General features: G+C 60.8%; 1 protein-coding gene across 11 annotated transcripts in view; it reads right to left on the reverse strand.

Annotated features, from left to right (window-relative positions):
- The window catches only part of DTX2 (deltex E3 ubiquitin ligase 2), a 48,824-nt gene that overhangs the window by 3,548 nt on the left and 30,024 nt on the right, over positions 1–15,252 (reverse strand). For 6 of the 11 annotated variants that reach the window (XM_054496541.2, XM_054496534.2, XM_054496536.2 and 3 more), the window contains 3 exons: positions 14,639–14,739; positions 1,955–2,034; positions 16–174 (listed from right to left, as the gene is read on the reverse strand). In XM_054496541.2, coding sequence (XP_054352516.1) covers positions 16–174; positions 1,955–2,034; positions 14,639–14,739 — 340 coding nt within the window. Of the gene's footprint in view, positions 1–15; positions 175–1,954; positions 2,035–9,571; positions 9,713–14,638; positions 14,740–15,252 lie in introns of all 11 variants that reach the window. The other 5 variants (XM_054496532.2, XM_054496531.2, XM_054496533.2 and 2 more) reach the window with 1 other exon arrangement.

A 15,252-nucleotide genomic window follows, 5' to 3' on the forward strand; every position in this document is an offset into this window, starting at 1 on the left:
GGCCAGTGGGGGCACCTTGTTGCCATTGCAGTACATGGCCAGCAGGCACAGCAGGTGGAAGGCGTGGCTGCACTTGGTGAGGCGACCCACAGCCAGGGGCCCGACTGCCTTGCTGTCAGTCACATCACTGTATCCAGACGTTGCGGACAGCTTCTCCATGCAGATGATGCAGTCCTGGAGGAGACCAAACACGGGTCATGCTCACCAACAGTGGGCTGGGCTGCCGCGGGCCAGTCTTGGAAAAAGAGGCTTTCATGTGCTGAAACGCTGGAAGTGCGGTCAAAGTCAATTCCAAGGCCAGGCGCAGTGGCTCAGGCCTGTAATCCCAGCACTCCGGGAGGCCGATCACTTGAGGTCAGGAATTTGAGGCCAGCCTGGCCAACATGGGAAAACCCCATCTCTACTAACAATACAAACATTAGCTGGGCGTGTTGGCGGGCGCCTATAATCCCAGCTACTCGGGAGGCTGAGGCAAGAGAATCGCTTGAACTCAGGAGGCAGAGGGTGCAGAGCTGAGATTGTGCCACTGCACTCCAACCTGGGCGACAGAGTGAGACTCCGTCTCAGGGAAAAAAAAAAAAAAAAATAGTCCATTCCACAGGCTGGAAACACAGGTGAGTCACCGGGACCTGTGCCCTTGAAGGGCTTACCAGCAGCACAGGCCCGACATGACAGCAGGAGCCACCAAATGGCGAGGACGGACAGGGCAGGATCCCGGCAGAGGCCCTCGGAGTGGGGTCTTACAAGGGAGACAGGAATTGCCAGACGGACAAGCACAGAGTGGGCGCCTGGGAAGCGGGAGGAGGACGCTCTGAACGAGGACCAGCACACGGGCACTAAAGCTGGCAGGGGGTGGGCTGGAAGCAGGAGATGAGACAGAATCAGGGAGAGGCGGGCCCTCGGGGCTCTGGCTGCCACACTCAGGGGCTTGGGGCTGTGTGTGAGTTGGGAGTCCTGCTGGGGGTTCCAGGCAGGGAGTGCTCCCATGATCCAAGCTGCGTGCTGGCTGTGCAGACGGCAGCTTGGAGAGGAGGAGCCTGGGGTGAAACGGCCCAGTCACACCAGATGGGCACCAGGGCCGAGACAGAGCTGAGCGCTGGGCAGGCGGGAATGTGGCAAGGGCTTGTGGAAGGGATGGGACACATGAGGAGGACTTTCAGGCTCCTTTCCAAACCTTTACTTACCAGATTTTTCTCATGGACTCAACAGACTGGAGAAAGAGACAAGTGAAGAGTCCCTGGGTACTGGGGCTCCTTGCCTTCCACCCGCCCCCAAGTAACGGAAGATCTCTGGGTACTGGTACTCCCGGCCATTCACCCACCACTCCAACAGTATATCCAGGGCTCCCCGCTAAAATCAGGGGAAAGTGGTGCTGCAGTCCCCAAAACGTGGCTCAGCAGAGGTTCAGGTTCTATGGAAGCGCAACAGGAGTCTGACTGGTCCCGTTCATTACAGGAGGCCAGGAGGACAGGGCTGCAGTGAGCTGTGATCACACCACTGCACTAAGCCTGGGCGACAGTGCGCACCCCTGTCTTTAAGAATAAAAAAATTATAGGAACCTTGACCAGCTCTCCCAATAGCCGGGGGGCAGAACAGCCACCTGGACGAGGCCACCTCACTTCTACACCAGCATCCGCACGGTGGAGAGTGGGGCAGGCTGGCCCATCCCTTGTCTCTGGAATTCCTGCTCCCAGGACGGCCATCAGGCTATGGAGAGGCCAGGGCCGGGAGAGCAGGGGCTTTGCTCAGGACCACAGCTCCTTAAGTGCAAAGCTCAGACCATAACGGTGTGGGTGTCGGGAGGCTGGGAGATGAAACCAAAGGGGCTGGAGCAAGGCCCTGGCACACAGAGGCACCTGGGAAGCACCCTTCAAGCGAGAAGGGGCGGATGTCCTTTCCATGTGGAGTTGTTTCCAAACAGAAACAAAGGCAGCCAAGGTCCCAAGACACAAACCTCATCTGGGGGCACTTTCAGCTCTTCCGTGTAGTTTTTTATGACCTGCTCTGGCTCTGGCTCTGGCTTCGGGGTCGCTCCTAGAAGAGAGAAGTACATAAGTAGCGTCCTGAGGAGCACAGGCTGGAGAGGAGGCCAAAGGGCGAGGAAGGCAAGGGAGAGGTCCAAGCTGCCAGGAGGAAATGCGAGAGGGGCCCAGACAGGGAGGCCAGTGTGCGGGAGGGGAGAGCTCAGCGTCAGGCACAGAGCCCCGAGCTCCGTCGGGCAAAGCCTTCCCCAGTCCCACCGTCCGGGGACCCGGCTCAGCCCCAGGCGCCATGGAGGATGCAGAAGAGCAGAAACAGCAGCACAATCTCCTGGGAGCCGCATCCCCGCGTACATTCAGTGAGGAAACCGACCCCGGCGCTTCTGAGGCTGCGCGGAAGAGTCAGACAGCCGCTTCGGGTACAAACTACTCCAGGGGGCGTTGTGGCAGCACGATTTGATTCAACTTGCATTACCCTGGCATGAACATCGCAGGGAGAAGGGAGTCTGGGGTCCAGCGTGTACGGGCAGCTGCACACGTGCCGCCTGCCACACCGACACTGTCCCGGGAAACGCCTGCCGCTGACTGGGAAGGTCTGTCACGTGCCGTAGCTCCTAAGTCCAGCGACTCTGGGGAGGGGCCAAGACGTGGCAGGAGCCCACCCTGACGGCTTCACTCGCTGTCTGTGCACACGTGCACGAAGCTGGAGGGAGAAGGGCTGCATCTCCATAAACACCGAACCCCACATCCAGTAAAGCCTCTCCTACAGACAAGAAGCTCCCTGAGCTGGTGAGGATCGGCGCGGCCCAGAGCGTTCTCTAGGTAGCGGGAGTAGCAGAGAACCACAGAGGCCAGCAGCCAAGCCCGTGCGGGGGTGAAAGAGGGACGGGGAGCCCAGTGCCACCCGTGGAGGCGCTCCTGAGAGGGGCTCCACCCCAAGGTCATGGTGGGGCTGCGGTCGTCCCAGACTGCAGGACCAGAAGGGGCTCTGGTTTGAACCCAAGCTCATGGCCATCAGGGGCTGCAGAGAGTTCTAAGCCTGAGGGCTCACAGCCGCACCTACTCAACTCCCTTTACACCAAAAAGGGCCAGGGAGGGGACAGTTTGGCAGGGAGGTGGCGTGGTTTGGCGGAGGCTAGAGTCGGCAGGGTTTCTTTAATTCTGGTTCTCTTGCTGTGGCCGAATCATGCCACCTCTGAGCCTCGGTTCCCTGATCTCAAACGGGAAAGACGAATATGTAACCAAGCTGGAGTTGCTGTGATGGCATTGGCGGCTGTGACCTGGAGGGAAGCTGCTGGCAAGACCACACCCCCCGACCCCCATCCACACACCACACACCCACATCCACACCCCCACACCTCCACACACACCACACCCACACCCACACCCCCAGCACCTCCACCCACACCACCCACACCTCCACACACCCCCAGCACCTACACACACCACACACCCACACTCCACACACACACCCCACACCTCCACCCACACCACCCACACCTCCACACACCCCCACACATCCCACACCCCACACACACCCCCACACACCCACACCCCACACACACCCCACAACTCCACCCACACCACCCACACCTCCACATACCCCCACACACCCACACCCCACACACACACCCAACTCCACCCACACCACCCACACCTCCACACACCCCCACACCCCACACACACCCCACACACACCCCACACACACCCCACACCTCCACCCACACCACCCACACCTCCACACACCCCCACACACCCACACCCCACACACACCCCACACCTCCACCCACACCACCCACACCTCCACACACCCCCACACACCCACACCCCACACACACACACCCCACACCTCCACCCACACCACCCACACCTCCACACACCCCCACACACCCACACCCCACACACACCCCACACCTCCACCCACACCACCCACACCTCCACACACCCCCACACACCCACACCCCACACACACCCCACACCTCCACCCACACCACCCACACCTCCACACACCCCCACACACCCACACCCCACACACACCCCACACCTCCACCCACACCACCCACACCTCCACATACCCCCACACACCCACACACCTCCACCCACACCCCCAGCACCTACACACACCCCCACACATCCACACCCCACACACACACCCCACAACTCCACCCACACCACCCACACCTCCACACACCCCCACACATCCCACACCCCACACACACACCCCACAACTCCACCCACAGCACCCACACCTCCACACACCCCCACACATCCCACACCCCACACACACACCCCACAACTCCACCCACAGCACCCACACCTCCACACACCCCCACACACCCACACCCCACACACACCCCACACACCCACACCCCACACACACCCAACTCCACCCACACCACCCACACCTCCACACACCCTCACATATCCCACACCGCCACACACCCCCCACACACACCCCCACAACTCCACCCACACCCCCCACAACTCCACCCACACCACCCACAACTCCACCCACACCACCCACACCTCCACACACCCCCACACACCCACACCCCACACACACCCCACAACTCCACCCACAGCACCCACACCTCCACACACCCCCACATATCCCACACTGCCACACACCCCCCACCCACACCCCCCACAACTCCACCCACACCCCCCACAACTCCACCCACACCACCCACAACTCCACCCACACCACCCACACCTCCACACACCCCCACACACCCACACCACCCACACCTCCACACACCCCCACATATCCCACACCGCCACACACCCCCCACAACTCCACCCACACCCCCCCACAACTCCACCCACACCCCCCACAACTCCACCCACACCCCTCCACATCTCTACACACCCCACACCTCCACATCCCACTCACCCCACACCTCCACACACCACACACACACCCCCAACTCCACCCACACCCCCCACCTCCACACGCCCCACACCTCCACACACCCCACACCCACCTCCACACACCCCACACACCCCACACACCTCCACACACCCCACACCTCCACATCCCACTCACCCCACACCTCCACACACCCCACATCTCCACACATCCCACACCTCCACACGCCACACACACACCCCACACCTCCACACACTCCCACATATCCCACACCTCCACACACCCCCACATATCCCACACCTCCACACACCCCACACCTCCACACACCCCACATCACACACACCCCCACATATCCCACACCTCCACACACCCCACACCCTACACACCCCCACATATCCCACACTTCCACACACCCCACACCCCACACACCCCCACACCCCCACATATCCCACACCTCCACACACCCCATACCCCACACACCCCACACCCCACACACCCACCTCCACACATCCCACACCTCCACACGCCACACACACATCCCACACCTCCACACACCCCACACCCCACACACCCCACACCCCACACACCCCACACCTCCACACATCCCACACCTCCACACGCCACACACACACCCCACACCTCCACACACCCCACACCCCACACACCCCACACCCCACACACCCCACACCCCACACACCCCACACCCCACACACCCCACACCTCCACACATCCCACACCTCCACACACCACACACACACCCCACACCTCCACACACCCCCACATATCCCATACCTCCACACACCCCCACATATCCCACACCTCCACACACCCCACACCCCTCCACACACCCCACACACACACCCCCACCTCCACACACCCCACACACCACACACCCCACACCCCTCCACACACCCCACACCCCACACCCCACACCCCGCACACCTCCACACACCTCCACACCCCACACACCTCCACATACCCCACACCTCCACACACCCCACACCCCACACACCCCACACCCCACACACCCCACACCCCACACACTCCACACCTCCACACACCCCACACCCCCACACACCCCACACCCCACACACCTCCACACACCCCACACACACACACCTCATACCTCCACACACCCCACACACCCCACACACACACCCCCCATACCTCCACACATCCCACACACCTCCACACACCCCACACACACCCCCCCATACCTCCACACATCCCACACACCTCCACACACCCCACACACCACACACACACACACCAACTCCACCCACACCCCCACCTCCACACACCCCACACCTCCACACACCCCACACCCCACACACCCCACACACCTCCACACACCCCACACACACACCCCCCATACCTCCACACATCCCACACACCTCCACACACCCCACATACCCCACACACACACCCCCCACAACTCCACCCACACCCCCCCACACCTCCACACACCCCACACACCACACACACACACCTCCCCAACTCCACCCACAACCCCCCACACCTCCACACACCCCACACCTCCACACACCCCACACCCCACACACCCCACACACCTCCACACACCCCACACCACACACACGCCACACCCCACACACCTCCACACACCCACTTCCACACACTCCACACTTCCACACACCACATACCCCACACCCCACACACCTCCACACACCCCACACCTCCACACACCCCACACCCCACACACCCCACACCTCCACACACCCCACACCCCACACACCCCCACACATCCCACACCTCCACATACCCCACACACCCCCACATATCCCACACCCCACACACCCCCCCACCCCACACACCTCCACATATCCCACACCCCCACACACCCCACACCTCCACACCTCCACACACCCCACACCCCCACATATCCCACACTTCCACACGCCCCACACCCCACACACCTCCACACACCCCACACACCTCCACACACCCCACACACCCCACACACACACCCCCATACCTCCACACACCCCACACACCTCCACACACCCCACACACCCCACACCTCCACACACCTCCACACCCCACACACCTCCACACACCCCACACCCCCACACACCCCACACCTCCACACCCCACACCCCCCACACCTCCACACACCCCACACACCTCCACACACCCCACACACACACCCCCATACCTCCACACACCCCACACACCTCCACACACCCCACACACCCCACACACACACCCCCACCTCCACACACCCCACACACCTCCACACACCCCACACACCCCACACACACACCCCCATACCTCCACACACCCCACACACCTCCACACAACCCACACACCCCACACCTCCACACACCTCCACACCCCACACACCTCCACACACCCCACACCCCACACACCCCACACCTCCACACCCCACACCCCCCACCCCCCACACCTCCACACACCCCACACACCTCCACACACCCCACACCCCACACACACACACCCATACCTCCACACACCCCACACACCTCCACACACCCTACACACCCCACACACACACCCCCACCTCCACACACCCCACACACCTCCACACACCCCACACACCCCACACCTCCACACACCTCCACACCCCACACACCTCCACACACCCCACACCCCACACACCCCACACCTCCACACCCCACACCCCCCACACCCCACACCTCCACACACCCCACACACCTCCACACACCCCACACCCCACACACACACCCCCATACCTCCACACACCCCACACACCTCCACACACCCCACACACCTCCCCACACACACACCCCCACCTCCACACACCCCACACACCTCCACACACCCCACACACCCCACACCTCCACACACCTCCACACCCCACACACCTCCACACACCCCACACACCCCACACCTCCACACCCCACACCCCCCACACCCCACACCTCCACACACCTCCACACACCCCACACCCCACACACACACACCCATACCTCCACACACCCCACACACCTCCACACACCCCACACCCCACACACCCCACACGCCTCCACACACCACACACCCCACACACACACCCCACACACCCCATACACACACCCCCCATACCTCCACACATCCCACACACCTCCACACACCCCACACACACCCCCCCATACCTCCACACATCCCACACACCTCCACACACCCCACACACCCCACACACACACCCCCCACAACTCCACCCACACCCCCCACACACCCCACACACACACACCCCACAACTCCACCCACACCCCCCACACACCCCACACCCCCCACACACCACACACACACACCCCCCACAACTCCACCCACACCCCCCACACCTCCACACACCCCACACCTCCACACACCCCACACAACCCCCACACCTCTACACATCCCACACACCTCGCACACCCCCCACACCTCCACACACCCATACAGACTGCCCGAACCCAAATCCTGTCACCATGGCGAGAACGCCAGACCAGAACGATGGCCCCCAGCTCAGGGTGGCCCTCCGTCTGGCTGGAATGCCCTGCTCAGGCTGAGGGGGGCCTTTTTGTTTGGAAAAGCCTGCCAACTCGAGCCATCTCCGGGTGAGCCTGGGCCTCACCTCTGCCCAGCCCTGGTGAGGCCGGGCACAGCATCCCACCCCCGCCCACCCAACCCAGCCCTTGCAGCTTTTCAGAACAGAAGGGAGCTTTCTATTAGCCACGTGTCTCAAAAGGGGCCAGTCAGGTGAACCGCCAACAGCGTGTCCTTCCCAGGTAAACCCGAGTGCCACAGAAGGTTGCCGGCCTGGTCTGCCAACAAGTCCGGCTCCTCCCCCAGGGCAGGGGAAGGGCAGGGCGTGCAGAGCCCTGGGCTGAGGGCAGGAGCTCGAGGCCCACCCCTCCCTGAGCCCGCCTCCTCGCCTGTGGCTGGAGGTCGGACACGATCGGAAGCCACCCTTGCCGCATGCCAGGCGCTTCGAGTATTTCCTAGTCCTCGCCAAGCCCCTCTGCTAAGCGGAGGCTCTGAGAGGACCTGCTGAGATGACACAGCCACTGAGAGCCAGCAGGGCCACGGCCACCCTCCCTGCCCGCCACCACGCCCACTCAGGAGCGTCTGGACTGGCCGCAGTCCACACTTCCACAGCCCAGGGGTGGAAGCAGGGCCAGTACTCTCTTGGGAAAGGTTCAGAACTTGACCATCACAGGCTGCTCCGAGCAGGTCTTGCTATAACTCCCTGACCTGCTGTGGTCCTAAAGTCCCTTCTTCCCTGGCCATGCAGGGCAGGGGTCACCGAGGGACCCCTCTCAAGCAGCCCACGTGGTGGCCACACAGGGCTGGGGGCCAGGGCAGCAGACCTGGGCAGCAAACCTGGGCCGCTGTCTGGGGGCCTTTCCCGAGACACATGCTGGCCCTGGCAGAAGTGACAGTTGTCCCCGCATCCTGAGTCGGGCACCGCCTCTCACCCACAACTTGTTGCTTACAAAAATCACAAAGTCCTCAAGAACAAGCCCCCCTCATGCCAGCTGTGACTGGAGGAGAGGAGCTGAACTCTGGGGCTGTGGTGGAAAGTCAGCTTCCAGGGGCTGCCTCTGCTGCTGAGCGGGGGCAGGGAGAAGGGCCACTGAGCCCCTTCCCCCAGGAGTCAGGGAGCAGAGAGAAGGAAGAGGGTCTGTGCAGAAGAGTCAGAGGCAGGAAGGCTGGAAGGAGGCTTAGCAAAGGTCAGAGAGCTTTTGGGAACAAGAACTACCTTTCATGGACATTTTCCTCAATCTCTTAACTGAGCTGTGACTTTTAGAAGCCAGACGGGAGGCGGGAGGGCTGGTGGGCTGGGGTGCGCGGCTAAGACACACGGGGAGTCCAATGGCTGACATCAGAACACTCGTCATGCCTGCACGGGTGTGAGATCAGACACGCAGAGAGGGAGAGACATTAGAAGACTCATTCGGCATGTGACGCCAACAAACCCTGCTCAGGCCAAGGACGTGACACCATCAATGGCCACGGGGACCCACAGGTCTCCCTGGGGAATGTGGCCTCTGGGGGCTGCCAGGACTACCCAGGCCAGGAATCAGAGGGTGGGGCAGCCTGGCTCATGGTAGCCCTGGCCCCAGAGCCCACAGGTTTCTATAGGAGCAACAGACAAGCCCGTGCCCTCAGTGCGCAGGTGGGGACCGGGGCGGGACCCGTGACTTCAGGACAGCAGAGGGCGGAGGACGCCACTCCAGGAAGCCGCCCACGGCATGGGGTCTCCTGGGTGGGGCTGGCTCCAAGGGCTCAGCTTCCCCAGGAGGCCCTGGGCCCTCCTGGCTTGGGGTTACTAGTCCTGCATCCTCCACTGGGTGCTGTGTGTGTGCTCCATGCCCCTCCTGGCTCATCTGGGTGCCACGGCCTTCAGTGACAGCGCTGGGGTGGATGGGCAGGAACGTGGCCTCTGGGCCTGCTCCCACACTGCAGCGTCCCCATCCTGTGAGGGTTGGGCTGCAGCAAAGCCCCAGGCTGTAGCTCTGGCGCCCTTGGGCAAGGGTGGGCCTGTGGCCAGCAGCTATGCTGAGACTGACCAGCCACTCTTTCCAGAGCTCACCACTGCCCGATGCCTGCAGGGAACCCAACACTTGTCCTGGGGGACTCTCCTCTGACACTGCTTCCTTCGTGCTCCCTGATGACCCAGCGCTTCCTGGGACACAGCGTGTCCTGCTGGACGAACCCATTCCTGCCACACCCTCGGCCTACACCGCTCTCCATAGTGCCAGCTCCCTGGTCCTCCCTGTCATCGGTCAGTCAGGTCAAAAGCACCTCCTCTCCAGAAAAAAGGGAAGCCCGGAGCTTCTTAGCCATCCCTTAAGGTGGCTTCCAGGGTCTGCAGAACCTGGCTTAGGAGCTGGGCACATCCGGGTGCCGGGGGAGTTGGTAGAGATCCCAGTCCTCCTGGACCCCACTCCCCGTCCAGGAACAGACGGCGTGACTCAGGGGTGAGGGGCGGCCAGGCCAGCCACTGCGCCCCCACTAGAAGAACAAAGCTTCTCAACCCAGCACATGTGCCTGGCTGTGGGGACAGAAGCAGAGGCCAGCCACCAGCCTGGGCGGCAGAGCCGAGGCGGGCAGGGTGAGTTGCAGTGGCCGCTCAGCAGGAGACACCAAAGCGTGCATCAGAGGACAGAGGTTCGAGCCCGGGAGCGCAATGCCCCCCACATCCCAAGCTTGTTCCTGGGCTCAAATGCAGTTCCTGTGGGAACTGAATGTCGGGTGGAGAGAAGGACAAGCGGGCGCGGGTGGCAGAGAGATGGGAGAGGACAGGGACAGGTGCAGTTTTCCTCAAGAGAACCTGGTGCCTCTGCACTGCCCACGTCGTCTGGGAGGACCAAAGGCCAGGACACGTCTCCCTACCCAGGGTTCTCCGGCAACACTGCCTCGGTGGGCAGGCCTTCCCTGAACACTGCCTGACGGGGCCTGTCCCTCCAAGCCTCCCGTCCCGCCCTGCTGGACTCCTGCTTTGCACTCCCCTCTGTTTCTATGGACTGTCTTCCCTCAGCACGAGTTCCACAAGGTCCCACCCGCAGCTGCATCTCCAGCGCCCCACCGGGGCAGTGCCTGGTCCCTAGGAGGCCTGCAGCCCTCTGTGTTTGCTGAGGAAGGAAGACATCCTTGGGCCGCCACCAGCCCCCAGGAGGCCGCATGAGTGACACACGTGTCCTTTTCAACACAGGACCCACTCCCCTGAATTCAAGTCACAAACACACAAGTTCCAACCCAGAAGCCTGGAGAGGAGGAGGGCTAGGGACAGCTCCCCAAACTCCTGACAGCCCCCAAATCACCTGAATAACTCAGAGGGCCACAGCCTTTTTCTCCACCCATCTGGGAGGATTCCCGCTGTCAGAGCCCCGAAGAGTGAAGCCCCCACTCACTGACTCTCACTTCAAATTTGCAGACACCCCTCCTTCTGACACCCAGGGCCAGAGCTGAGACTCTGACCTCCCCAGCCTGGGTTCGAGCCCAGTGCCAGCCCTCACCAGCTGAGCAATCCTGGGCAGGCTGCTGACACCCATCCCTGCCCCGGGCAGCAGTGTGAGCTGTGGATGGACTGCTGCTGTGACCAGGTGAGGGATGGAGACCCTGGCCCCAGCCTCACAGTCCCTGCCCGCCCCCCCCCCATAGAGGGATTGGGCTACGCCACAGCCAGGGGAGCTGTCACCTGGAGGCACTGTCACCTGGAAGCAGTGCCTCCAACACCCAGTCCTTCCAAAGCATGACCTCCTGGTTATAAACCTCCCTGCAAAACCCTGTGTGCAAAGGCTCGTCTCCACAGCTGGGCATGGTATAATTCCTCAACCCACAAGCACACCAGGGTGACAGGACACTGCTCTCCAGCTCTGGCTCCGGGGTGCTGGCCAGGCTCCTCTCATTCCCTGCCCCCCTAGACAATGCTCCCCCAGTAGGTACCAACACTGGGCCTTGAATTGGGGGAGGCAGCAGTCTACACAGCCTCCAGGCTCTCCTATTTCCTTAGGCCTGAACCAGCTTCCCGAATCTGTTTCCCCACAAGTAAAATGGACGTTAAAATACCTGCTTTAGCTCCAGGATTGCTCTGAGAGCAACGGGGACAGAGAACAGGATGGACAATTTGGGACACAGCCTGGACAGGACCTTCAGCCTCAAGAGCAGAGGAAGGGGGCAGGTGCTAACTCCACACCCAGGACACTCAGATCTGTGTCATGACCTCAGAGGTTGCTCACTGTCAGGCCTGGCCACAAAGGCTCGCAAGAGCCCCAGAGCTGGAAGGAGCTGGGCCATGAGGAACCGTGTGGGGAACCCGTCTGTTTACCCGCAACCTGTCTCCAATGCCACCACGGCCGCACACGCGCACACGGTACACTGTGACTTCCCTACGGCGCCGCACAGTGACTTCAGTGGGCAGGGACTTTTGGCCAGTGTGTCTTGCTCATTCTGTCCCTCCTGCCCCCCCCCCCCCCGCCCCGGCTGCTCCTTCATTTTCTCTTCAGTCCCGCCCAAGGTCTCTGTGGCGCACACGCCCCCGTTCCACCCAAGACTGCTCTTCTGAGGCCACAGCCAAATCCCACTGCCCCGGAACAGCTCCACGGGCCACTCCACAGCCATCACCCCCTCCAGACCTCCCCCTAGACTCAGCAGCACCGAACTGTCATAGGCAAGAAGGCCCGGGGCTGTCTCAGCTCTGCCAAGGGCTGGCAGAGAATTTTTAAATTCTCCGAGCCTCAGTTTCCTCTAATGAAAATGGGAACAACAGCCCCCACCTCAGTGATTTAAGGATGAAATGAATTCACATACGCCAAGCCCCAGGCTGCTCCTCAGTCGTGACTGGCTGCGCTCCAGCAGGCCTCAGTCTACCCCCAATCCCCCCTCACAACCCCCCGCCTGACGGCTCCTGCCTCTGAATGTTTCAAGCCAAACCTCCCCCTCCACTCCACCGCCTCGAAGCTGGTCAGGCCTTGGCTGGTGCCCCCAGGTCTGAGGTCAGGCTCTGCACCGGCCGCCCTGCCTCCAGGCCTGTCCCCTCTCAGCCACTACGACAGCGACTCCCCTAAAACACCAACTCATTATTGAATTCCGCCACATCACCCTGTGAACAACGATGGCGCCATCCGCCTCCTTACATACCTCGCACTTTCCAGAAGTTAGAAAATAACCTCAGCTGGGTGTGGCAGCTCATGACTGGAATCCCAGCGCTTTGGGAGGCCAAGGCATGAAGATGGCTTGAGCCTGGGAGTTCAAGACCAGCCTGGGCAACACAGTGAGACCCTGTCTCTACAAAAAATAAAAAACTTGCCTGGCATGGTGGCATGTGCCTGTAATCCCAGCTACTCAGGAGGCTGAGGCAGAAGGATCACTTCAGCCCAGGGGTTGGAAGCTGCAGTGAGCTATGACTACACCACTGCATACCAGCCTGGGGAACAGTGCAAGATCCTGTCTCTTATAACAAGAAAAAAAAAAAAAAAAAAGGCCAGGCGCGGTGGCTCATGCCTGTAATCCCAGCACTTTGGGAGGCCAAGGCAGGTGGATCACTTGAGGTCAGGAGTTCAAGACCAGACTGGTCAACATGGCGAAACCCCATCTCTACTAAAAATACGAAAATTGCCCAGGCATGGTGGCATGCAACTGTAATCCCAGCTACTCGGGAGGCTGAGGCAGGAGAATTGCTTGAACCTGGGAGGCAGAGGTTGCAGTGAGCTGAGATCGCGCCACTGCACTCCAGCCTGGGCGAGAGAGACTCCGTCTCAAAAAAAGAAAAAAGAAAAAAAATCCTGCCACCTGTGGAGCTTCTGAAAACCCTGCTAGCCAGGCTGCTAAAACAGAATGGGTGTGGGGGCCAGCAGTAGGTATTTTTAAGGATCCTTAAGGTGAAAGGATTGCTTGAGCCCAGGAGTTCAAGACTTCAGTGAGCTGGGTTAGCGCCAATGCACTCCAGCCTGGGTGACAGAGTGAGACTCTTATCTCACAAAAAACCAAACTAAACCCAAAACAGTTCCAAGATGTAAGATGTATGGTTAGTACAGCAAAAGATCTGGTTGGACCCAAAAGGTGCCTCTTATTCAACATGTAAGAGTAACTACAGCCGAAATAGGACTATTAATGCAGGCCCCACGTCCCCAGAGAGCCAAAGGAGGGGCGCCTGGGCTCACTCTGGGGTGACACCATCACCAGAAAGAGGGACTGCTCCCCCAGGGAGCCCCTTTGGCTCTCCCTGAGGATCCAGAGGGTGACAAGGCCCCACATCACAATTTCCTCCCCACCGAGTCCCGCGGGGCACAGACTGCTCTGCAGCCCGAGGGCAGGAACCTACCTGCGAGCGCCTGCTGGACTCTGCTGGGCTTTGGCATCTGCACGGGCACAGTGGCAGGGACGCTCCCCGGGCTGCTCGAGGGACCGCTGGGGAGGGAGGCACTGGGGGAGAAAAGAGCAGAGCTTACGGCGCGCCGCTGACTTATTGGAAACGAAAGCTGGAGAAACACTGCGTCATAGCCAACTGGGAGTCACTGAGGCACCTTCACACTTTCACGCTCCTTGGGTGCCTGTGTGGAGGCCTTTGGTTTTGTTTTCCTGGGCAATTCAGAGAGACTCAGGAGGGGTGTGGTGGCTCACACCTGTAATCCCAGCACTTTGGGAGGATGAGGTGGGAGGATAACTTGAGGCCAGGAGTTTGAGACCAGCCTGGGCAACATAGTGAGACTTCATCTCCAAAAAAAATTTTAAAAGTCTGCCAAGTGTGGTGGTGCACACCTGTACTTGGGAGGCTGAAGCAGGAGGATGGCTTGAACCCAGGAGGCTGAGTTTGCAGTGAGCCATGATCACGTCACTGCAGTCCAGCCTGGGCGACAGAGTGAGACCCTGTCTCAAAAAAAAAAAAAAGACTCCTAAAACAATCATTTCATACCTGTTGTGAATAAAGAAAAGAAA

The sequence above is a fragment of the Pongo pygmaeus genome, chromosome 6 (genome assembly GCF_028885625.2).
Source record: "Pongo pygmaeus isolate AG05252 chromosome 6, NHGRI_mPonPyg2-v2.0_pri, whole genome shotgun sequence".
In the NCBI taxonomy this organism is placed as follows: Eukaryota; Metazoa; Chordata; class Mammalia; order Primates; family Hominidae; genus Pongo; species Pongo pygmaeus.